The following is a 26,236-nucleotide window of genomic DNA, read 5'->3' on the forward strand; positions in this document are numbered from 1 at the left end:
AGTGCTTGCTCCTTGTTTAAGCTTGCCATCTCCTGCCCTGTGCATCACTGGTCCCTGTGGGCAGCAGTAGTGCTCTCTGTATAAGCCCCCGCCCCCATCTCCTGCCCCAGGCTGTGCATTGCTGGTCCTTGTGTGCAGCAGTAGTGCTCTCTGTTTAAGCTTGCCATCTCCTGCCCCAGGCTGTGCATCACTGTTCCCTGTGTGCAGTAACGGTGCTCTATGCATAAGCTATGCATCTCCAGCCCCAGGATATGCATCACTGATCCCTGTGTGCGGCAGTAGTGCTCTCTGTATAAGCTCTGCATCTCCTACCCCTGGCTGTGCATCACTGATCCCTGTGCACAGTAGCAATGCATTCTGTATAAACTCGCCATCTCCTGACCCCGGCGTTGCATCACTGGTCCCTGTGCACAGTAGCAATGCTCTCTGTATAATCTCTCATCTCCTGCCCCAGGCTGTGCATCACTGGTCCCTGTGTGCAGCTGTAGTGCTCTATGCATAAGCTATGCATCTCCTGCCCCAGGATATGCATCACTGATCCCTGTGTGCGGCAGTAGTGCTCTCTGTATAAGCTCTGCATCTCCTACCCCTGGCTGTGCATCACTGGCCCCTGTGCACAGTAGCAATGCATTCTGTATAAGCTCGCCATCTCCTGACCCAGGCGTTGCATCACTGGTCCCTGTGCACAATAGCAATGCTCTCTGTATAAGCTCCCCATTCCCTGCCCTAGGCTGTGCATCACTGGTCCCTGTGTGCAGCAGTAATGCTCTCTGTATAAGCCCCCCATCTCCTGCCACAGGCAACTGTTCATCACTGGTCTCTGTGCACAGTAGCGATGCTCTCTGTATAAGCTCTCCATTTCCTGCCCCAGGCTGTGCATCACTGGTCCCTGTGTGCAGCAGTAGTGCTCTCTGTATAAGTTCCCCATCTCCTGCCCCAGGTTGTGCATCACTGATCCCTGTGTGCAGCAGTAGTGCTCTCTGTATAAGTTCCCCATCTCCTGCCCCAGGTTGTGCATCACTGTTCCCTGTGTGCAATAGCAATGCTCTCTGTATAAGCTCTGCATCTCCTGCCACCGGTTGTGCATCACTGAGCCATGTGGGCAGCAGTAGTGCTCTCTGTATAATCCCTCCCCATCTCCTACCCCAGGCTATGCATCACTGTTCCATGTGTGCAATAGCGTTGCTCTCTGTATAAGCTCTGCATCTCCTGCCCCAGGCTATAAATCACTGGTCCCTGTCTGCAGCACTGGTGCTCCCTGTGTAAGCACTGCATCTCCGGCCCCAGGTTGTGCATCACTGGTCCCTGTGCCCAGTAGCAATGCATTCTGTATAAGCTTCACATCTCCTGCCCCAGGCTGTGCATCACTGGTCCCTGTGTGCAGCAGTTACGCTTCCTGTCTTAACCGCCATATCCTGCCCCAGGCTGTGCATCAGAAGCTCATCTTTGCTGGGTAACTCAAGGGAAACATGATAGAGAGTTTAAAGGAAACACATTCCACTGAGCAGTAAGTGTTTCCATGTCTGGTGGCAGAAGAGAGTGTTCCAGAGAGATTTTGTACAAATATTAAAATCAAATTATAGCGCCTTTCATGAATGTGTTAAGAGGCTGGGCTGCATAAATGGTATGCCAGTAGAGGTTAGCCTAAGCAGAGCGTATATAAGAGAGTGCATGAGAGAGAGTGCATGAGATAATGAGAGAGAGAGTGCATGAGAATGAGAGAGAGTGCATGAGAGAGAGTGCATGAGAGAGAGTGCATGAGAGAGAGAGTGCATAAAGGAGAGAGTGGATGAAGGAGAGAGTGGATGAAGGAGAGAGTGCATGACACAGAGCACATGAGAGAAAGTGCATATGAGAGAGAGAGAGAGTGCATGAGAGAGAGTGCATGAGAGAGAGCATGAGAGAGAGGGGGAGAGAGAGAGCGTGAGAGAGGGAGTGCATGAGGGAGAGAGTGCATGAGGGAGAGAGCATGAGAGAGAGGGGAGAGAGAGAGGGAGGGAGGGAGCGAGAGAGAGAGGGAGAGAGAGAGTGTTAGGATGTTGAGAAGGATTGGCAGATGGAGAGGAGTGCTGTGTGTGGAAAGGGACTGACGGTGACATTTAGTCAGACAGAACGAAGGCCGTGCACTGCAGGTGAGAATGAGAAGGGACCCAATACCAGACTAGGGATATTTTTGGAGGATTCCCAGAATGGGGATCTTTCCCGTCGTGTGAGATCTGGCCCCAGAAATGCACTCTGATGATGCAGACTGCACTGCACTGAGAAGGAACCAGAGGTGACAATTAGTGCTCACCGAGCCCCTGGAGGCTTCTAGGCACATCTGAAAACACAGAAGACTCGGCAGGACTAAACATGGCTGAGACATAAAGGGGAATTAAGAGGTCATTTAGGGGAGGAATTGGGTTTCTCTCACAACACTGAGTGACTGGAGGGACCAGCAGTGGCTCAAGAGTGCTACGCCGTAAAGACCCCACACATATGGAAACTAACGCACAATCACCATATACTAGTGATACGACAGACACAAGGTTCGATTTTTCAAGTACTATGGTTTATTGCAAAGTATGCTCAGTCGGCCGACTGGGTCTAACGTCTCGCAACGTGTGTCACCCAGACCTCGTGAGACGCAAGAGAGCGAGCATCGCTCGGGCGGTCACATATATACAAACATACAATCTTTGAAGGCACATCAAACCGCCCATAATGTATCTTCTAGAGCTAGGGTTCGGTGATTGACAATCATGACATATATAACACATTGGGCCTCATTACACGGTAGGCGGAGGACCAAGGTGCTATTAGCACCTTGGTCCATGCCGGTAAAATACCGGCACCGCCTTGGTGGAAAGGGGAATTACCGCCCTATTCCAAGGTTGGCGGGGCGGTAATTCCCCCTTCCCCCATTGCCCTTCCCCATTCCCATTTTTGCCCCATAGGGCTCTATGGGAATGGGGAAGGCGCTAATTACGGTGCCGCAAATTGCGGTACCGAAATTAGCACCGTGGTCCCTTTGCGGGTTGGTTTTTAACGCTTGCTAAACAGCAGGCGTTAAAGTACCTACCCGCAAAGGGACCTCGTAGTAAGGCGGTAAGGGTTAACGGTCACCGGTACCATTACCGGTGACCGTTAACCCTTACCGCCTTCCGTGTAATGAGGCCCATTATGACAAGTTTCTTATTCAATCTAATTATACTTATTTTAGCAATAGTTGCAGAGACAGTTCTTTGTTATGGAGAACATAAAGCACTTGCTCAGCAGGGATATCATGTTCGCGAGAAAGATACATTCCATTGCACGTTATCTACCCGTTTCTATTCGTGAACTAGGGGTCAGCCTGTTCTGAGGCAGATCCGTGAAGGAGGACCGCTGGAAGAGTATAACTCATGCTTTAACTGCCTATTGCTACAGCTTTAGTGAGACAGGCCGGCACCTGGGCTGTTGATTAAATGCCGTTTCTGCTTGCCTCCAAGGACTGTGTGAGAGAGGAAAACAATGTATTTCTGTACTGTTTGGCATTCCTGTCTGGGTTGATCTTTCAACATGCAGGCTGTGGCCTCACACCGTGTATGAGCTTTCAGAATAAAATACATTTTGCAAAGCATTTGACAGAATGAAGAAATAAAGCAAATGGCGGATGTTACACAAAATGGACGCCCTTTGGTTATACTGGTTATACTGACGATTCTGTGTCTGCGATGTTTGCCACCTGATGCGATTGGGTTCCAGCCAACATAATATACATACTATACATAGTTAGGGTAGTTTCTGGACTAACAAGAGTGCCAGGCCCCAGAATACAACTCTTGGTGTCAAAGGTATCCATCCAGACCCAAGGTTTCAGGCTATGGACACTCATGTATAAAGACAAAAGAAAATAGTCCCTTACAAAATGATGGTCTGAAATTCAGAGTGAAGTGTGGTTAAAATCATGAGACCATCTCTTCTACAGGATGAAAGGGTGTTTAACTTAACACAAGGTCAATGCCTTGTGAGGTACACTTGCGATTGATAAAGTTATTACCTTTACTTGGCACAACATTCACCGATCTTGCAGCCACACCTCCACTCTGTAAAGGCAGTTCCTTAACAGAGTGGAGGTTCCTGAAAGCAGTGCCACAGGAAGGAGCGCTACCCACACAGCTCCAAGGATAAGTTTGGATCCATGGCATCGGGAGAACAGCATCACAGGAAGGAGCGCTACGCACACAGCTCCACGGATATGTTCAAATCCATGGCATCTGGAGAGCAGATGAACAGGAAGGAGCGCTGTCCACAAAGCTCAAAGGATAGGTTCGGATCCATGGCAACTGGAGAGTATCGCCACAGGAAGGAGCACTACCCACACAGCTCAATGGATGGGTTTGGATCTATGGCATTTGGAGAGCAGAGGAACAGGAAGGAGCGCTACTCCCACAGCTCAATGGATAGGTTTGGATTTATGTAATTTGTAAAGCAGAGGAAGAGGAAGGAGCGCTACCCACACAGCTCCACAGATATGTTCAGATCCATGGCAACTGGAGAGCATCGCCACATAAAGGAGCGCTACTCACATTGCTCAATGGACAGGTCTGGATATATGGCATTTGGAGAGCAGAGGAACAGGAAGGAGTGCTACTCCCATTGCTCAATGGACAGGTTTGGATCTATGGCATTTGGAGAGCAGAGGAACAGGAAGGAGGGCTACTCACATTGCTCAATGGACAGGTGTGGATCTATGGCATTTGGAGAGCAGAGGAACAGGAAGGTGTGCTAATATTAGTGCCAAATCTGAGGAGAGGCTTTAATGTAAACATGCATTATAAGCTGCATGAATCACTAGGTGCAAAAAAGTATGGATTACAATTTTATTTTTAGATCACATATGTTTTTAGTCTCCTAAAAAATACCCCCATTAAGAGTAGAAATTACTTTTTACTCACTGAAGGATTATTTCGACACAAATTTCAAAAATAGGGAGTAAAACATTCAAAAAAGTATCTGGAGAGCTGCATCTGCTTGTATGGGGAAAATGAAGGTAAGTCTATACTATACCCCACAGAGGTGGATTTGTCAGTAAACAATTCTAGGGAGGGCAAGAGGAGACCCCAATCAAGAGATCCAGAGGTCGGCTGAAAAACCAGATGCCCCAGGAGAAGATGCAGCAAAGCAGGCAGACCCCCAATGTTAGTCAAAGGCAGTAGAGACATAACAGAAGGATCACTCAGGGGGGAGTATCATAGGCCTGGAGGCTGAAGTAGCTCCGGGGAAGGAATTGGGCATGAACAAGTCTTCAAATCTTCCTGTAGTGGGGGAAGAAGTGAAGTCCTCTCTGTGTGACTGGTTCTTGCACAGGGAAGAGTTGTGCTTCACCCAGTCACCATTGTTGTTAAATGGGAGAGAGGTGTGTGTCTTCCATAACTGTTCTCTTGAAGGCTGGAGAGCTACTTCTGTGGGATGATTAGGGTTTCCCCATAGTCTTATTTTCCTTATACCTCTAGTTGAGTTTCATAGATCTGCTCCAGGTTTTCCCTTTGTGAGAGGGAATTCTGGGAGATGTAGTCCTTATGTGTTTGGTCCTTTAAAATGGTCCAGGAATCCTGTCCTTGGGATATTTTCTTAAGAGTTCTTCCTGGTATTCCTGACTTCAAGGTTTTGGTGATGTCATTCCCTGATCCTTGTGATGATGACCGGGTGAACGTCCTTCCCAGAACCTGTGATATTTAAACACCTATGTACATATCGGACTGGGACGTGTCCATACCAGTCAGCATCAAGTCCCACAGCTAAAGTACATGTCTCATAGGGATTGAAAAGTGGGAATCAGAAGGGAAAAAGTGGGGTGTTTGAAGTGTAGTACCCTGTAAGGACACACAAATTCTCCCAACAGTGAAAAAAAGGCATTCACAGACAACACTTCTTGCTACTCACATGGCTTCAGAGGCTCTGGATGTCTCAAAGACAGGCAGATATAGCACTACTGTGACTCTGCACCCAGGGCACGTTTAATCCCATTACCTTCACGGAAACACAGGCAACCATTTGTCACTGAATAAAACCCAAATAGATTTCACCAGCAGATCCATAGGAAGGTCTGGGAGTGTAGGAGAGTCTCTCTCTCCAGGATCAAATATGTCCTTAAGCATCAAAGTAAATGCAAGTGGTCCTGGTGAAAGTGTGGGTTCTCTCAGATGTTCCTGTAGAGGAGCAGCCCCCCCCCCTGCTCTCTTGTGGCAGACAGGTAAATATGGTACATAGGGCCTATACCTCTCCCTCCTGTCCAACATTGTAAAAATCAGGAGTATTGTCTATTTAGGTAGTTAAGCTGCCCTTATTCAAGGCAAACTACATTGGCAATAGGTAACACTAGACAGACTTATTTAGAACAACATAGAACATATAGGTATGCTTACAGTGCTCACAACATTAACACAGAATATTGGTTCCTGACATCAAAAATATCACAGCAACAGGCATCCATTTATTTTAAAATGAATACCATGGCATGTGTTAAATTAGAAATAGGCCTCAGGGCAGGGTGTTGAAAGCCCATAGAATACATAGCTGTGAAGAGCTCAAAACACGGTGGCCAGTAACCCAACCAAGGTTGTAGGATAGGGCTTAGGCAATCCAGGTGCAGACAAACTGGCAGCATCAAATGGGAGAATATATTATTTCCACAGTGCTGTTTTGCAAGTGAAACTGGCATACAGTCACAAATAGATAAGAAGAGGGATTAGCCAATAGAAAACCAGACAACTTATCCATGTCTTGGACACAGCGTAACAAGATGTCTGAAGACGTGCGTCATTTCCAGAACTTGTTGTGTCCAGTGTTAAGGTTGCAACATGTATCAATGAGTCAGTTAAATTTGGGGAACTACGTAGTCTTGCTAATTTGCATAAGGAGTCATGCGTTTCAGGAAGTGTTTATGTCCAATGGAACACAAGTGATGTTTTGACCTATAAGTAAAATGGCCAATTAGAATATGTTAAAATCTAAGGTTCAGATTAGCATACACATATTGTGCAATGCTGTATTTTCTTTAAAAGTGTGTTCAAAAGGGGCAGGCTTTTGAGTCCTTGTCTGGTTAACTGATCCACTTTGGCTTGTGTAACGGCTCCCAGTCCACTGAGAATAAAACATTTGCTGTTTGCACAATTCCGTCTCTGATGGGGCTTTTATTGAATTATGACTGAGCAAGGCCTCCTTAACATTCCCAAATACAGTATGTTAGAATATGGAGTCCCAAAGCAGCAGTGACCCTAGAAACAAAAGTGAAGGTGTGACTTTGGAGACTTCTGGAGTCTGCATTTGGTTCAGGCTCTGAGGTCAGCATCCACTTATGTAACGGTCCTCATAGGAGGAACAGCAAACAATAGACCAGGGACACAGTACAAAGCCTCACTCATTGCCCCTTGACTCACCTCTACCACTCGCTGCACACTATTAGAGGGGTTTTAAATACCCCCTAATGCACTTACTATGGAACGGTATCCACAGCAGGTCTCATTATTATTCCCTTATGTCTCCGACTCCACTGCATCCCTGTTCCACTTTTTGGTATTTTCATAGGACCCTCATGCCGGACTTCGAGCTCATCCTCCTGGCACTCTTAAGGGATGTCTATTCTCTCCCATCTCCAGCTCTGCTACTTGTACACTTAGTGGATGTCTCATAGCTCTCCCATCCAGCACTGCTTTCTAAACTCTCAGTGGATGTCTTCTATCTCTCCCCTCCAGCTCTGCTACGTGCACTCTTACAGGATGTCTCATAGCTCTCCCATCCAGCACCGCTACTTATAGTCTCTGGGGATGCCTCATCTCTCCCATCCAGCTCTGCTCCATGGACTCTTACAGGATGTCTTGTATCTCTCCCTTCCATCTTTGCTCTCTGCACTCTCAAGGGATGTCTCATAGTTCCCCCATCCAGCTCAGCTACTTGTACTCTTAGGGGATGTCTCATACCTCTCCCCTCCAGCTCTGCTCTCTGTACTCTCAGGGGATGTCTTGTGTCTCTCCCCTCCAGCTCTGCTATTTGTACTCTTAGGGGATGTCTCATAGCTCTCCCATCCAGCACCGCTACTTATAGTCTCTGGGGATGTCTCATCTCTCCCATCTAGCTCTGCTCCATGGACTCTTAGAGGATGTCTTGTATCTCTCCCCTCCATCTCTGCTCTCTGCACTCTCAAGGGGTGTCTCATAGTTCTCCCATCCAGCTCAGCTACTTGTACTCTTAGCGGATGTCTCATACCTCTCCCCTCCAGCTCTGCCCTCTGTACTCTCAGGGGATGTCTTGTATCTCTCCCCTCCAGCTCTGCTACTTGTACTCTTAGGGGATGCCTCGTATCTCTCCCATCCAGCTCTGCTACTTGTACTCTTAGGGGAGGTCTCATAGTTCTCCCATCCAACTCTGCTCTCTGTACTCTCAAGGGATGTCTCATGTGTCTCCCATCCAGCTCTGCTCTCTGTACTCTCAAGGGATGTCTCATACTTATTTATTTTTACATTTTTATAGTGCACATACAGCCCAAAGGCATTGTAGCACTGTTACTTGTGGCAGACTTAGTTACGCAAGGTTACATACATAAGGTTACAGGTTACATACATTATTACATACAGTATTTGTTACACAGTCATTCATAAACAAGTTTATGTTTAGGGCTCATTGATGCGTTCCAGTGATGGTGGGGTGCAGGCTAGGTTTAGTTGAAGAGCATGGTTTTCATTGCCATACGGAATACTAGGTGTGAGACTTCTGCTCGCAGGGGTGGTGATAGGGAATTCCAATGAAGTGCAGCTAGGTTTGGGAAGCTAGCCCCACCTGCTCTGGCTCTGTTGACTCTGGGGGTTGTGAGCATGTTTGTGTATGGGGTTCTGGTAGGCCTGGACGATCTGGTGAGGTGCATCCTATCGGAGAGATAAGGTGGGGAAGTGAGGTGTATGCATTTGTGGGTAATGGCAAGTGCTTTGAATACAACTCTTTCTTTTACTGGGAGCCAGTGTGCCTGTTTTCTTGCCTCAGTGATGTGCTCTTTTTTGGGTATTCCCGTGGCTGCTCCGAGAGCGTTGTTTTGTATTGTTTGAAGTTTAGATAAGTTCTTGGAAGAAGTGCCCAAGAACAGAGCATTACAATATCAAGTCTTGACCCTGTTATAGCTCTGGCAATTGTGATACAATTGTCCTTTGATAGAAAGGGTCTGGCTGCTGTGAGCAGTTTGGCATGATAGGCTGCTGTTGAGGCGATGGCGTTCACTTGTCTGGTCTTTGGTAAATTTGAGTCTAGATAGACACCTTAGTGTCTTTACTGCGTTGGCCACTGGGATTTTTATGCTGTCAATTGTAAAGTGAGTGAATCGTGAGTCAAGATTCTTGAGCGTCTCTTTGGAGCCCACTATGAGAAGTTCAGTTTTGTCTGAGTTGAGGCATAGGCCGTTGGTTGCCATCCATGCTTGAATTGTGTTGTAGATGTTTTTAAGAGTTTTTGAGTCGATATCATAGTCTCCTGTTAGGGTGAGGAGGATCTGGGTATCGTCAGCGTAGTTAGTGTACGAGATACCCAGGGAGTCGAGGATGAGGAACAGGGGTCGAGTGAAAATGTTGTAGAGGGTGGGCGAGATGCAAGAGCCTTGCGGAAACACCGCATAGGATAATAGTGGGCGAGGCTGAGGCAAGGTCTGAGAAGACTTGCATGGTCCTCCCTTGTAGGAAGGAGGCGATCCATGCTGTGGCATTGGGAGAGAGGTTGGCAGTAGTGGAGAGGTGGTGGCATAGAACTTGGTGGTTGACGAGGTGGAAGGCCGCCGATAGATCTAGGAGGAGGAGGAGTGCGGGTTTCCCTTTGTCTCTTGCGTCGTCCATTTGGTTTTTTAGGTCAAGTAATGCTGACTCAGTCCCGTGATCTGGGCGGAAACCTGATTGGCGTAGTCCGAGAGGTTTGTTTTCCTCAATGAATTGTTGTACCTGTATGTAAGCAGCCTTGTCCAGAATTTTGAGAAGGAAGGGGACCATGGTAGTAGGTCAGTAGTTGTTGGGTATGCAAGGGTCGAGGGAAGGTTTCTTTATGAGAGGGTGGATCCAGGCTTCCTTCAGGCAAGAGGGGACTTTGCTTGTGGCAAATGAGGCGTTAACAAAGGCTGTGAGGAAGGGGGCAAGATGTCTGGTGCAGTCTTTGATTAGTGTGGCTGGGTGTATGTCTCCTTTGCAATTAGATGGCTTGATGGTTTTTATAATGTTGATTAGATCAGATTCTGTGATGTCCTTACAGGAGAAGGAATTTGATGCCGTAGGTGGAGGGGGGTGGTGTGCTGTTGGGAGTCGGGATGTTGAGTGTTTGCCTGGTTGTTTGAATTTTGGATTGGAGGGTATTGAGCTTGTCGTTCATAGCTGATTGGATTTCACCGCACCAAGTTTTATCTTTGGTGAAGTTCTGTGGTGTTGGTGTGGGGGTTTCTAGGTCTCTGAAAATCGAGAAGGTTTCTTTTGTATTGGATTGTGCCTCTAGGATTCTGGCTTCGAAGGAGATGGCTTTCCCATCCAGCACTGCAACTTGTTCTCTTTGGGAACGTCTTGTATCACTCCCCTCCAGCTCTGCTCTCTCTACTCTTAGGGGATGTGTCGTATCTCTCCCCTCTAGCTCTGCTCTCTGTACTCTCAAGGGATGTCTCATGTCTCTCCCCTCCAGCTCTGCTCTATGTACTCTCAGGGGATGTCTCCTAGTTCCCCCATTCAGCTCTGCTACTTGTACTCTTAGGGGATGTCTTGTATCTCTCCCCTCCAGCTCTGCTCTATGTACTCTCAGGGGATGTCTCATAGCTCTCCCCTCCAGCTCTGCTCTATGTACTCACAGGGGATGTGTCATAGCTCTCTGTTGTAGTGTATGTCTGGCTTTGCTGGTGACATCACTATCCCTGGAATGCAGTGATGTCAGTGTAGGGTGACATCACTATTCCTGGAATGCTGTGATGTCAGTGTAGAGTGTTTGTGGTGTTGTGATCGGAACTAGGTTCTAAGAGTGACAGTTTAAGAGTGAAGCTGGCGCTGAGGGACGTGCCGGTGTCTTTCCTGGCAACTATGATACCAATAAACCTACAGTAAACTTGCCTGCTGGTCCAGGTGTTGGTGTACGGTACCACGTTATTTCACTCTCCCATCCAGCACTGCTATTTGTACTCTTAGGGAATGTCTTGTATCTCTCACCTCAAGCTCTGCTACTTGTACTCTAAGGGGGTGTCTCGTATCGCTCACCTCCAGCACTGCTACCTGTACTCTCAGGGGATGTCTCATATCTCTCCCATCTAGCTCTCATACTTGTACTCTCAGGAGATGTCTCGTATCCCTCCCCTCAGACTATGCTACTTGTACTCTTAGGGGATGTCTCGTATTTCTCCCCTCGAAGCTCTGCTCTCTGTACTCTGAGGGGATGTCTCGTATCTCTCCCATCCAGCTCTGCTCTCTGTACTCTTAGGGGATGTCTTGTACCTCTCCCCTACAGCTCTGCTCTCTGTACTCTTAGGGGATGTCTCATAGCACCCCCATCCAGCTCTGCTACTTGTACTCTTAGGGGATGTCTTGTATCTCTCCCCTAGGATTGGTCTCTTGATAAACTCTCACCAGTTGACCCTCCAAGTCATCAGGAGGACCTGACCTCTGGCATTAGTTTGGAACCACACATGCCCTGGGCTCCAAACCCGAGGACTTGACAATCGGTCCTTTGGCCGAGGCCACCAATACATCAGACTCTGGTGGGGGTCGCATTTGGTTGCTTTGCCCTATCACACAAAATCAGGACGTGTTGGGATTTTGCTTTTTGTTGTTTTCTTTCCTTCACTTTGTCTTTTCAACTCATCATATAGACTGTGGATTCAATCACACATTGTGTGGATGGTTTTTTGTTTGAAAATGTTTATTTCTTGTCAAATACCAGAATGTATGTTCCATAGTATTTGATGTAATTCACTGTGCATTTTAATGATCATGGTTTCGATTTTTGAAAGTACCATTTTTTGTAAATGCTCCTTTGGGAGATCATGTTTATTTGTTAAACAATAACTGTATAATTAAAAATAGCCACTAAGCTATCACAGTAGTTTTCTCTATATATTTTCTTTTGCTCCAAGGTAGTAACACTCGATGCTCCGGGGTAGCCTGAGATATCAAATTAATTAGATATCCAGAGTATTTGGGTTCAACATTTATTGTTTTATAGGCGTACCAGTTTTTAGCCTTTGTTCGTAGAGCACCACACGAAAAAACAGTGTGTGTAAAAAGATTAATATTTTTGATGGGACAAGGTCAGTTCCTTGTTTGTATAACAGCATTTTTGATGCCCTTAACCTGACCTTCCCAATACTTAGGGTTTTCCCTCCAGTTTACTTGTATCTCTCCCCTCCAGCTCTGCTTTCTGTACTCTCAGGGGATGTCTCAAATCTCTCCACTCCAGCTATGCTACTTGCACTCTTTGGGGATGTCTTGTATCTCACCCATCCAGCACTGCTCCATGGACTCTCAAAGGGGCCCTTGTGCCTCTATGCACTGAGCCTCTCTACACATATATAAAGCCATTCCTCTCACCTTGAGCTCTGATGCTTTCCTGCTTTCTTCCTCTATCCACTCGTGCAGGTCCTTAACCTCTTTTTTCAGATGTTCCATGTGGCTGTAAAGCTTATCCTAAAAGAATAAAACCAGTTTGTTAGTGAAAAGATTTCCTGCAAATGAATAATCTACACAGAACAAGACAGAAGTCTCCAAGGACAGCATAGCTGGTTTCCTATGCTTGTATATTGTCTATAAAAAAGCCTCCTCAGCCCCCTATATGTACTCTTAAGCTCACTAACAGTCTATAATGTATGCTCCCTCAGACTCCCAGCTGCTCCTATAGGCTAATGGACAGTCTATAAAGAATGCTCCCTCAGACTCCCAGCTGCTCCCATAGGCTAATGGACAGTCCATAGCAAATGCTCCCTCAGACTCCCAGCTGCTCCCATAGGCTAATGGACAGTCTATAATGAATGCTCCCTCAGACTCTCAGCTGCTCCCATAGGCTAATGTACACGCTATAAAGAATGCTCACTCAGACGCCTAGCTGCTCCCATATGCTAATGGACAGTCTATAAAGAATGCTCCCTCAGATTCCCAGCTGCTCCCATAGGCTAATGGACAGTCTATAATGTATGCTCCTGCAGACTTCCACCTGCTCCCATAGGCTAATGGACAGTCTATAGAGAATGCTGCCTCAGACTCCCATCTGCTCCCATAGGCTAATGGACAGTATAGAATGTATGCTGCCTCAGACTCCCATCTGCTCCCATAGGCTAATGGACAGTATAGAATGTATGCTCCCTCAGACTCCCAGCTGCTCCCGTAGGCCAATGGACAGTCTATAATGTATGCTCCCTCAGACTCCCAGCTGCTCCCGTAGGCTAATGGACAGCCTATAATGTATGCTGCCTCAGACTCCCAGTTGCCCCCATAGACTGGTTTACAATCCATAGTTCATCCATCTTGGAAGACACTCTGTCCATAGAGGTCTTAAAATCATCAATCCTCATATACTTTCCGCCATTAAATATGACGGTTTACACTACCCCCGACACATATGTAACCTGATTTGAGATCCTTGCCCTGGCACAAACACACCTAGTTCTCCTCAGCAGACCCTCCTACGGTGGGAGGTTTATGGTCCCGGAACTTGCACCCTCAGCAGGGGCATCCGCAGCGAGGCTTAGGACACACAGCACACGTGAGGTCATGTGTGAGGTCACATGCCAAGTTACATGCAGTGCACTGATCAGAGAGTAAAGGTTACGCAGAAACCTCAATATCAACCATGGTTTGCTCTAGTAACTGCTATTGCAATGCAATCCAGGGGGAGGGCATTAACATGCATTATCGGCCCACACCCTAGTTATAGGCCAGGCGGTGCATCTGCTACTGACACTAATGTACGCTAGGCTCCCAGCACCACTTCCTTGGTAAGAACGCATTTCACAGTGATTTACACTTAAATGGCCTGTAATTGTGAGATGCAACAAAAGAATCAAGCACTGGCAAAGCCAGTAGGTCTGGCTTTGTAAGTGTAATTCATAATTCCAAATGCAATATGCGCAGAGAGGTTAGAGACCGGAGAAAGTCTTTTCTCAGATACATAGTGAGATAAACAAACTCAAGAACCGATATCGACGGTGGTCGAGGCTCTGGAAGAACTCTGTGCTCAATATACAATGGCAACGCATGATCGGGGTCCTTAGTGGAGGAAATACTCGATCCATATGGCAAGCGCTGTCTGCCGCCGAGGGAGTAACAGAAAAGTCAAACCTAAACCCCATGGGCGAGAGCACAAGGTTATGCCCCCTGGGAACAAAGATGAACCCGAAGGTAGCGCCTCCTCAGTGGATGATGGCCACTGGACATTTCTAATGAGGCAATACTGCTGGTAATTAATAACCTGAAGTCATCAAGGGCACCTGGTCCAAATGGGCTAGCAAATGTGGTATTTAAGAGCAATCCCGAGGGATGGGACCATGGCTAAAGGCACTTTGTGACAGAGTATGCTACGAGCGTGCCATCCCGTCCACATGGAGGCAGTCGGTTCTCGTCCCCGTCTATAAAAAGGGAGATGGGACCAGGCTGGAAAACTACAGGCTGCTCTCCATGTTGGACGTGACTGGCAGATGTGGTGCACAGTTACAAAAGACCTCAACTTCACATCAAATTGAGCCCCAACCCAGCAGTAGGCTGGCTTATGATGCGCCTTCGTATAAACAAATTACCAGTCTTATCCATGGCGCAATTGAAAATATCCTTGGAGGGTAGATACTATCAAGTGTGTAAGAAAAGTGAATACTTGCAAACATCTAAGCACCTGTTTACTGAGTGTGCCACACTAAGCACACTTTATATGCGCACACACGAGACATTAGTCTACAAATACTACTCAATTAAATCTGTCGAATTTTGGGCCTACTTTGTGAACTCGCCCTCAGTGTCAATACATATTGCACTTTACAGGGTTTGGTGTCAAATAGCAAAGATGTTGTCAACTAGCATTGCTACTAATAGCCAACTTATATGGCACAGGAAAACCCGCACTATGGCAAAAAATAATCTTGAGATGGTTGTTATCCAAAGCGTGTTCCCCTACTCTGGGCTGACCCAGGTACTAACATGTAACAACAGATTGTATCATACAGGATCTAGTGTTACATAGTAAAGCTGTTACCAACTAGACTTGCCATTTCCAGACAACTCGAGTAACATTGGAAAATCCTGTATTAAAGTACCAGACAAGTCTCTGAGATGTCTCTCCCATTCAAAGAATGTTCCTACATTTACCCTGGGTTGATTCAGGTCCTATCATGTATTATTAGATTAAAATGACTATTGCACGTCTCTTTGATAATCTAATCAAAATGTAGTCAAAGGCGCTCCTCTGCGAGAACAAACACGGCCCATTGACCTGTTCTTTGGGAAAGTACCCAATCGACAGTCCGCAGCCACACTTTAGCTCACTGTACCTTTCACAGATCGGAAATATCCATTTGCATATCAGTCTTTGTCCCCCCCACATGGGCAGTCCAGCACCAAAATGCTATGGCAATTCCTTTCTGAACAAGAGTACCAACAGCAACCCCAAACACGTGTTTCAGCCTTGTTGGGCATCATCAGTGAGGCAGAGCTGTGCCTCTCTGAGCACAGTGAGCAAGGGGTCCATATCTGGATGACACTGGGAAACTTAGGGTGACTAGACCCAAGGCCATTGACATAATCAAAATGTAGTCATAGGCGCTCTTCTGCGAGAACAAACACGACCCATTGACCTGTTCTTTGGGAAGGTACCCACTTGAGAGTCTGCAGCCACACTTTAGCTCACTGTACCTTTCACAGATGGTGAAATAACCATTTGCATATCAGTCTTTGTCCCACCCACATGGGCAGTCCAGCACCGAAATGCTATGGCAATTCCTCTCTGAACAAGAGTACCAACAGCAACCCCATACACGTGTTTCAGCCTTGTTGGGCATCATCAGTGAGGCAGAGCTGTGCCTCTCTGAGCACAGTGAGCAAGGGGTCCACGTCTGGATGACCCTGGGAAACTTAGGGTGACTAGACCTAAGGCCCTTGAAATAATCAAAATGTAGTGATAGGTGCTCCTCTGCGAGAACGAACACGGCCTATTGACCTGTTCTTTGGGAAGGTACCCACTCGAGAGTCCACAGTCCACAGCCACACTTTAGCTCACTGTACCTTTCACAGATGGGAAATACCCATTTGCATATCAGTCTTTGTACCACCCACATGGCCAGTCCAGCACCGAAATGCTATGGCAATTCCCTTCTGAACAAGAGTACCAACAGCAACCACATACACGTGTTTCAGCCTTGTTGGGCATCATCAGTGAGGTGGAGCTATTCCGAACTTCCTGTAGGGGCCATTTCTAGTTACAGGTTCTGGATAATAAGTTTCATCATTGACACCCAGGCGATAGTCGTCTTGGTTTTTTCGCCACATATCAAAGTTTTCCAACGATCTTCCGTATCCATGGTACAGCAATTTCTCAATATTGGTGCCAAGTGTTTCTCTCTTGGCTTCTTCCACCCAGAACAATTCATCAATAAATGTCTGATGGATTCAACCTCAGCTGCTGAACATGTCTATTCTTCCTCCGGCGTAGAGCAGCACCAGCCTCACATGGGATGGGACTGTGCCCCAGGGCAGGCCCCTTGCCCATCAGCAGAGAGGTCGCCATTGGATGAAGTGGGGGTCGGAGGGGCTGCAGTCCAGCAGTGGGGAAAGAGGTCCGGAGTCAGAAAAGGTGAAGAAGTGGGTCTGCAGTCACAATAAGTGAGATTTAAGGGGTTCACTCGGGAACAATCTCCCTTTATTTGAGTCAGTCCCGGATTCTGCCTGGTTTAAAGCACCAGTCACCTTCCCTCACAGGTGTCACCTGTCCGCTGTTATAGTAAATGTGGTAGAGTCGAGACTGCCGGCCACCAGTGCCCACGCATCACTTTCAGGTGCCCTGCCCACCTCACTGCCATGGGACAGGTCATGTGTGCTAGAGCAGGTGGGGCCCACTCAGCCTCAGGTACACATTGGGGTGGGGGTCCCTGTACATGAAAACTCCCCCGAGGCACTATCAGTACACTGAACACCAGAACAGACCTCAGGGCCCCTGCCCTCTGGGACTGTCTCCTCCCTGAGAGGGCAGGTGATGAAGGCTCTCCTGTTATGCATCACTGCACACCCAAGGGGCAAAATAATACCCGATGCACCATTTCCACACTACTTCACACCGTTTCTGGGATCCAGGTCATTAAAGTCAATGATCAGTGGGACGATACCCAGTGTGGTGTGGGGGGACCTATAGCTTTAGACTTGTGAACTCAGACAAGCCACGCAAAGTCACTGGTAGACTCCCCACAGCGGGTGACTTAGAATCCCACGACATGCCACATACACCCCCTGTACTCTGTGGCAGCGTCCCCTCAGGATGGCTTTTAGAATCCCACGACATGCCACATGTACCCTCTGCACTCTGTGGCAGCTTGTAATCAGTATGAGATTAGGGTTCCAAGACATGCTACACTTGCCCCATGTACTCTTGAGCAGCCTCCACTTAGACCGAGAGTTAGGATCCCAAGACATGCCACATAAACCCCCTGTTCTCTGTGGCAGCATCCACTCAGTATGGGATTTGGGGTCTCAAGACATACTACACATGGCCCATGTGATCTTGGGCAGCCTCCACCCAGCATGAGCTTTGGGATCCCATGATATGCCACATACAACATTGTACTCTTGGGCAGCCTCCACTCAGCATGGGTTTTAGAATCCCAAGACATGCCACATGTACCCTCTGTGCTCTGTGGCAGCTTGCACTCAGTATGAGATTAGGGTTCCAAGACATACTACACATGTCCCATGTACTCTTGGGCAGCCTCCACTTAGACCGAGAGTTAGGATCCCAAGACATGCCACATAAAGACATGCCACACATGGCCCATGTGATCTTGGGCATCCTCCACTAAGCCCGAGAGTTAGGATCCCAAGACATGCCACATACACCCTTGTATTCTGTGGCACATTCTGTTCAGTATGGGATTAAGGGTCCCAAGACATGCTACACATGCACCATGTAATCTTGGGCATCCTCCACTAAGCCCGAGAGTTAGGATCCCAGGACATGCCACATAAGCCCCTGTATTCTGTGGTAGCTTCCACGCAGTATGAGATCTAGGGTCCCAAGCCATGCCGCATAAACACTCTGTGGCAGCCTCCACTCACTATGAGATTTAGGCTCTCATGACATGTAACATACATCATTTGTACTCTTGGGAAGCATCGTGGCACATGTGGTTCCTATCTGGTCATATACATCTTGTACATTTAGTCAGCCTTATTATGTGACAACCCTTTGGTCCCAAGCTTGCAGTGTGCACATTGTGTGCTCTTGAGTATCTTACTGTAGACGACACAAGTTGTGAACTTTATGGCCCTTGGCCCTTCACATAATATACAGAGTGTGCCCTTAGGCAGTCTCCTATATTGGATATACAGGGTGCACCCTAAGATCACAGACCCGTCTAACGCACACTGTTGTTTTTTTAGACAGACTCTTTGATTCCTGGCCTTTTACATACTCTACTTGTGCACCTGGACACCCTTATGAGGGTGCAAGGAGGGTGCCTTTTGCCTCCAGTCAATTCACTCACCCTGTGTGTGCTCTCGGCCCTTCTTTATTGGACATCCTGTGTGGGCGGCACGTGCTGGACCTCCTCCTTAAGGGGTTCACTGTGGTTATAATGAGTGCCATCATATCCACAACGATGCCCCTCTTCCTCTGGGAGGCTGAGCCCCACTATTCTCCTCGACCTACATACAGCACACATACTGTGTAATCCTGGACACTCGTGGCTGGAGTGGGAACCATTGTGTAGGCCCTCCTTTCTCCACAGAGCTATAGTGTGCCTTCTACATACTCCTGGGCAGCCTCAGAAATGAATAGCACTGTGTGAGAACCCACCCATATCCCAGACCTACAGCACACACCCTTGTACTCCTGGGCAGATAGAATGGGGAGCACTGTGTGGGAAACCCTGCCCTCCCCATCTCCGCCTGTCCCTATAGCATATATAAACCTTGTACTCCTGGGCAGCTCAGAAATAGGGGGCACTCTATGCAGAAAACCCACCTGCGTCCCTGGTCTAGAGCACACATCCAGCCTCTGGAATGGGGAGCACTGTATGGCGTAGTCACCCATGTCCCTGGTGTACAGCACAGCACACATACCTTCCACTCCTGGGCAGCCTCTGAAATGGGGAGTAGTGTGTGAGAACACGCCCATGTCCCCATAGCACACATACCTTGTACTCTTGGGCTGCTTCTTGGATGGGAAGCACTGTGTGGGGCTTGTGATCACGTGACATGCTGCATACCACACAGATGGGTCTCTGGTCATCCTCGCAGAACAGTTTCAGTTTCTCTTCATGTTCTGCGCACAGATTCTCCTCCTGGGGGGTCGCTTTGGGAAGGTGAAGCTGTTTTAACATTTCCACCATGTTCCCCAGCTGCCTGTAGGGTCGGAGGGTTTTGCTCTGGGAAGTTTCTCTGCACTGAGGGCAGGGGAAGTCGGTCTCCAGTCCCTCCCAGCACTGAGTGATGCAGGACAGGCAGAAGGCATGTCCACACTCCGCAGACACCGGGTCTGTGAAGTATTCCAGGCATATGGAGCAGGTGGCCTCCTCCTTCAGGCTCTGGAGCTGGGCGGCTGTGGCCATGTTCCTGTGGAGCTGTGAAAAGCAAAGAGTTTCGTTTCTCAGCAGAGACCATGAAGTGGGCGTGTCAGTCTCTTCTCCTTCCTTATACACCCTGGAGGAGCGTGAGGTCTTTACTGGCTGTGGCACATGCCTATCAAGCTGGAAGGGCGTGTCTACATTAGAGCAGGGATTGGGAACGAAAAGTGGCCCTGGAAAATGTTTGAAAAGAGCCCTGATTACAGCGAGTAGGCAAGAACTGTAAGGGGGAAAATGTCGAGGTTGTCCCCCTCCAGAAAGCTTTGAAATGGAGTTTCAAGCAATATTTTCAAGCACATTTTTCCACATCCCTACCCTAAAAACACTACACTGGCTCCCAGTGAAACACCGTATTACCTTCAAAACAATGTGCATAAAGCACAGGGCAATCTACGGACAAGGAGCAGAATCCTACAAAAGAAAATAACAATCTACAAACCAACGAGACCCCTCAGGTCAACCAACGAAATTTGCCTGGAACTAAAACCTTACATCAAGAAAAAACTCGGAGGCACCGCCTTCTACCACTTAGCCGCAAAAACCTGGAACAACATCCCAAAAGAAATAAGGAACACCAAAGATCACCTTAAATTCAGAAAATTACTAAAAACCTGGCTCTTCAATACCAGAGACTAAAACCGAAACAACAGTAAGACAAAAGACTAAACAGGAAAGGACACTGACAGGCTCCCAGAACCGACTGAGAAGCACTCAGGGCACCGGGAGGGGTGACGCTGGACAGAGTGGTTCACAACGCTACCCATGGAGACGTAGGTAACATCCCAACCAATCCTTACCATCCACCACCCGCCTGTATAGCTTCAACTGGGTACCACTGGGTTGTGGAACTGGCGAGATACCATCAATCACCACACTAACTGAGGTATGGACACTGGCAGGTGCCCTAGCCATGTGGGTGGGGGTGAGGAACATGCAAGGTTGTTAACGGAACGGGCGGAGGAGACAGCGAGATGCTCAAGGGGCCTCGAATGCAAAAAGGGCAAGAACCTTCAGAGGCACAGGGTACCCAAGGTTACACAAGCCCAACTGGTCAATTCAGGACAGAGATACCAACTAACCAATACCACTAACAATTTTCCTCCTCTGCATACACCTCTCAAACTCCAAACCAAACACAACCACAAACCTCCAGCACAACAAACCGCACAAACTTCACTACACTGCAACAACAAAACAATAAACACACATAGACTCGCACATCAGTACACGAAGACTACCGGCCGCATACACCCCAGGCCCAGCCGACGGACCCACAGGGCTGAGGCTGCCAACAGCACATCACCGCACTCTTGCACTTTTCCAGCCTCCACCCACTAACTCACCCTCCCTCCCTCTTTCAGAGCCGCCAGAGCGCCGGGGGACCACTCCGGTGGTGATAGTGCGCGGTACAAATGTCCTTTAACATTAACATTAACATTGGAATTTCGCAAAATGTATTCTTTTTTGGTGTGTTTTTTTTTTAAAACAAATATTTTATTAGATTTTCAATTTATAACACATAGAGCAGTAATGATAAAACAGTTCGATAAAGTTCCTCCTAAGTTCACTCAACAAGAATAAGCGTAACAGTAGGTCATCTCCTAAAGCCATTGAACAGTTATTAAACAATAATCAACCTTCCCCCCCACTACGTTTAACAACCTTATTACAAAGTCCGACTTAACTTGAGATCGAATATGCAACATATGGGGGTATATTCGGGAAGTATTTTGCCCGCAACAATGGGTTCTAACTTAAGGTTCCCGTTGTGAAACTTTACAATACAATTGCCTTCCCTGCTTCATCTCCCTGTCAATGTTTTACTGAAGCGTTAATAAACTCGGAATACCTCTGAAGGCATTGTAAATGACAACTCTGTTCAACTCAATTAATTACCACCAGGGCTTAGTTCGAAATTGGCCACGCTTCACCCTCCATTACAAGTTAAATAGCTTTCGTAAATGAGTAAATCCATCATTTGTCCTTAGGCCATGCTCTTTTGGTATTGTTTCGAAAAGAAATTGTGCTTTTTACCAACTTTATATGTACAAAATCAATTTCACTTACATATGTTATATAGGACCGAGTTGTGTCTTAGTGACAGTCCATTCTAAGGCTGTTTCTCAGTCTGACATTACCATTTCGGTCTAGCTTCCATGTCTATTTTTGGTTCGAAGGCATATAAGCTATTTCAGCATAGCTTTTGAGCACATTAAACTCTTATGCTCTACATTTTACTCATGTTCTTGTCTTACAGAACGTTATAGTTCACATTACTTCCTGAGATTCCCCAATTCTCTCCTTCCCTCCCTCATCCCTCCTCCCTTACCCCCATTTCTATTTATTAACCCACCCCACCTCTATACAATCCTCTACCCCCCTACTATAAGTATTATTTTACATTTCAGATTCTAGGCTTTTACAGTTTTCTTCCCCTTCTTAACCAGAGCGACTCTTTATCTTTGTTTTTGAGAGAGTTCAGGTTACATGTGTGTTTCGGAGCAGGCGGGGTTTGAAGAAATAGGCTTCTCTGTCCCGTACATGTTCATGAAATGGATTCCATATAGTTAGGAATCTTAGGTATTTGTCGGTGCTGATGGCGCATATCTTCTCCATAGCCATCACCCCCCAGATCTTAACCCACCAGCATGCTGAGATTGGACCTTCTTTGTTTTTCCAATTTTGTGCAAGAGTCATTCTAGCTGCTGATAGTAGATGGGTGATGAGTTTAACTGTCGCTCCTGACATTGCGTATTTCCCTTCTATAGGGACTCCTAAGAGGATTGTCTTCGGAGATCTCGGTAGATCCACCCCAGAGATGTCTTTTATGTAGCTTAGTATTTCCTTCCAGTAGGCAACTGCTTTAGGGCACGTCCACCACATGTGGAACAGATCTCCCTTCTCACTGCAGTTGTCCAACAGTTTGGTGAGTAAGACTTTGCAATTTTGTGAATGCGGTTCGGGGACATATACCATCTGAGGCACAGTTTGTACGCAGATTCCTTTATTGTGGTGCATCTGGAAGTGCTGTGTTCACGTGCCCATATTTGGTACCATTCCTCCTCCGTTAGTGACTCTTGCATATCTCTCTCCCAATTCATTTTGTATGCGAGATGGTTGGTTGGCTGGTCATTGGAGAGGAGTTTGTAGAGTCTAGAGACCCCCTTTGCCGTATTGCCTTCTTGAAGCGACAGTTCTAGGCCTGATGGCGTCCTCATGCCCGCCTTCTTCACCGTTGGGTGGGTAATCCAGTGCCTGATTTGCGCATATCTATAGTGTTCCTTTTCCCCTATATTGAATTTTAACTGGCAATCTGTGAAGAGCAATGGAGCGCCGTCTTTGTACATGTCTTTCAGGTGCATCGTTTCTGCCCCTGACCAGCCCACCCAGTATCCCCGCTGGCGACCCGGTGTGAAGTCTGGGTTGCCCATCAGTGGCGTATATGGACTGATTGTTCGATTTCTGCACCATCCTTTATGATCCTCTGGTTTCACCCATCGCAGCATTGGTGCTAGTTGTGCCGCCATAATGTATCTATCCATAGCTGGAACTCCAAGACCGCCCAGATGAGGGGAGCGCATTAGGATTCGTTTCTGGATTCTAGGTTTCTTATTATGCCATATGAATTTGAATATCGCATCTTGCAGTTCTCGGATCTTGGCTGGTGGTATTGGCACTGGCAGTGAGCTTACTACATAGAGGAGGCGGGGGAGAATGGTCATTTTGACCGCTGTGATGCGGGCGAACCATGACAGCTCCTGTGAGTCCCATCTGCGCAAGTCTTCCTGTAGTTGTTTCCACAGCGGCGTTATGTTTGTCTGATATAATTTGTGCGGATCGCTGGCAAGGTGAATTCCTAGATATTCCAGTTTTCTTTCAACCCAGCTCATCGGGAATGATCTCGCCAATGTCTCGATATCTTCTCTCTTTGCCGTTATGTTCATAGCTTTCGATTTGGAGAAATTTATGGAGAACCCCGAGACTCGTCTGAATTCCTCCAACTGGGCCATAGCTCTGGGCATTGTATTTTTTGGGTCTCCCATGAAGGGCATGATGTCATCCGCATATAGGGCTATTTTGTGGGTTTCCTGACCTATTGTAACTCCCTTGATACTGACGTCCTGGCGGATCTGCATAGCACATGGTTCCATTGCCATTGCGAAAATTAGAGGGGAGAGAGGGCAGCCCTGTCGTGCGCCCCTTCCGATCTCCACGAATTCTGTGCCCTGACCATTGATCCTGAAACTTGTCGATGGATGCTGGTAGGGGCGAGCACCATTTTTGTAAATTCTGGACGCAACCAAACCGCTACAAAATCAAGCTCAGATAGCCCCAGTCCATGCTGTCAAAGGCTCGGGTGGCATCCAGGGCTGCTACAGCAAATGATTGTTGTGTACGTCGCCCAGCATCAATGACGTCTACTGCCCTTCTGACGTTGTCTTGTGTACGTCTGTCTGCGATGAACCCTGCTTGATCATCCTGTATTATGTTTGGAAGGATTTCCATTAGACGAGTTGCTAAAATTTTCATGTAGATTTTTACATCCGTGTTCAGCAGTGGTATAGGCTGGTAGCTTGCACAATTTTTGGGATCTTTGCCTGGCTTTAGCGGTAGTATAGTTATGGACTTCCCCATATCTTGCATGACCTTCCCCTCTTCTCTAATTGTGTTGAATAGTTTTGACAGCGGGCCTAGCAGTTGTGTACGGAATGTCTTGTAATAGCCATTGCCAAAACCGTCCGGACCTGGCGTCTTATTTGCTGGTAGTGCTGTGATAGCGCCACTGATTTCTTGGGCAGTAATCGGTTTCCCAAGATTGATTCTGTTTTTCTCTGTAATTTGGGCCAGCTGGAGAGAGTTGATATAGGCGAGTTGATGGTCTGGGTCTAGATGTTCCCCCTTTAATAGTTCCATGTGAAATCGTTTCATTATTTCCTTCTTGTCCAGCTCTGCCGTGTGGGATTTCCCATGGGAGTCATTTAGCTGCACTATGTAGTTCCGGGTTTTTTGTTTTCTCAGTTTTGCTGCCAGGAATCGCTTAGCCTTGCCCCCATGTATGTAGTAGGATTGTTTTGTTTTTATTAGTGACTGAGCCACCCGGTCCGCCGTGTGGTTCTCTAGTTGAGCTCTGATTTTCCGTAGTGCTCTTAAGGATTTCCTAGAGCCTCGAGTCTTATGTTGGGCTTCTGCAGCTTTCACCTCTTTTTCTAGTTGGTTTGTCACTAGTGCTCTTTCGCGGTGGTATACTGCGGCTTGTGACATGAATTCTCCCCTGATCACTGATTTTCCTGCGTTCCATATTACCCCCAAGGCCGTTTCCCCGTTATCGTTTTCTTTAAAGTAGTTGTTGATGGCGGTCTCCATATAGGTTCTTAGTGCAATGTCTTTTAGGAGGATTTCATTTAATCTCCAAGGTGGTTTAACACTGTTTCCTTCCACCCCCCAGTCCACACCCACCATCACTGGTGCATGGTCTGAGTGATATTCCACACCAATTTCTACTTCCGTTATTTGCGGAACTAATGTTGTGGATACTAGGATCATATCTATCCTGGAATAACCAAGGTGAACAGCTGAGTACTGGGTGTACTCTCTCCGGTCTCCATGGAAAAATCGCCAGGTTTCAATCACTCCTAATTCTCTGTAGAACCGACCCAGAGCTTGTCTGTTATTCTGATCAGTGGTTGTTGGGGGAAGAGTCTTATCCAGCATCGGGTCTATAACACAGTTGAAGTCTCCACCCACTATCAGTTGGCCCTCACACCAGCTGCCAAGACTGTCCAGCAGATCGGTTATGAACACATCTTGACGACTATTTGGAGCATAAATTGCTATGATTGTGTACAATTTCCCTTTTATCAGCCCTTTGAGCCCCAAGTATCTGCCCTCTTTGTCTTTGTGAGTTTGTAGTTTTTTAAAGTTGAGTGCTTTCCTACTTAGTATGGCCACTCCTCTTTTTTTCTCACCACTTGAAGCGAAGTATTGTTGTGGAAAACACTGACTGGCCATGCGCTTTTCGTCTTTGGGGAGGAGATGTGTCTCCTGCAGGAGCCCAATCGCTGTCTGCATTGATTTCAGCCTGTCTAGTATCGCCCGGCGTTTTATTGGTGAGTTCAGGCCCTGTACATTCAGAGATATGACTCTTGACTCAGCCATTTTGGTATAGGAGGGGTTGCGCTGGTATAGGCTTGGATTGGGCTACGTCTGTGTTTTCCACGTTTACTTTTTGGTGCCCTAGGGCTCGGGTTCGTGCTGTTGCTGTAGTTCTTGATTCGTTTTGCTCTTCTCGCCGCCTACCAGTTCTCCCTCTCAGCTCCCACCTTCTAGGTGTGCAGTTCCCTCTCCTCTGTGTAGATTTCATATGTTTTGATGTGTTGTAGGCCTCCATCGTTGTACTGCTGTTATTCGTTCCCCGTTTAGCCGCCTCTGCAGGCTTCCTTCCACAACTTGTCATTCCTGGCTCTGTTG

The 26,236-nt window shown here is 47.3% G+C and overlaps 1 protein-coding gene across 3 annotated transcripts in view; it reads right to left on the reverse strand.

The window, feature by feature from the left end:
* The window catches only part of LOC138521793 (E3 ubiquitin-protein ligase TRIM39-like), a 241,519-nt gene that overhangs the window by 198,938 nt on the left and 16,345 nt on the right, over positions 1–26,236 (reverse strand). Inside the window, exons 1-2 of one of the 3 annotated variants that reach the window (XM_069634886.1) lie at positions 19,340–19,822; positions 12,549–12,644 (exon numbers count right to left, since the gene is read on the reverse strand). In XM_069634886.1, the coding sequence (XP_069490987.1) occupies positions 12,549–12,644; positions 19,340–19,753 (510 nt within the window). In that variant the 5' untranslated portion in view covers positions 19,754–19,822. Of the gene's footprint in view, positions 1–12,548; positions 12,645–19,339; positions 19,823–26,236 lie in introns of those variants that run through there. The other 2 variants (XM_069634885.1, XM_069634887.1) reach the window with 2 other exon arrangements.

This window comes from Ambystoma mexicanum, chromosome 13 (assembly GCF_040938575.1).
Source record: "Ambystoma mexicanum isolate Mex_15411 chromosome 13, UKY_AmexF1_1, whole genome shotgun sequence".
In the NCBI taxonomy this organism is placed as follows: Eukaryota; Metazoa; Chordata; class Amphibia; order Caudata; family Ambystomatidae; genus Ambystoma; species Ambystoma mexicanum.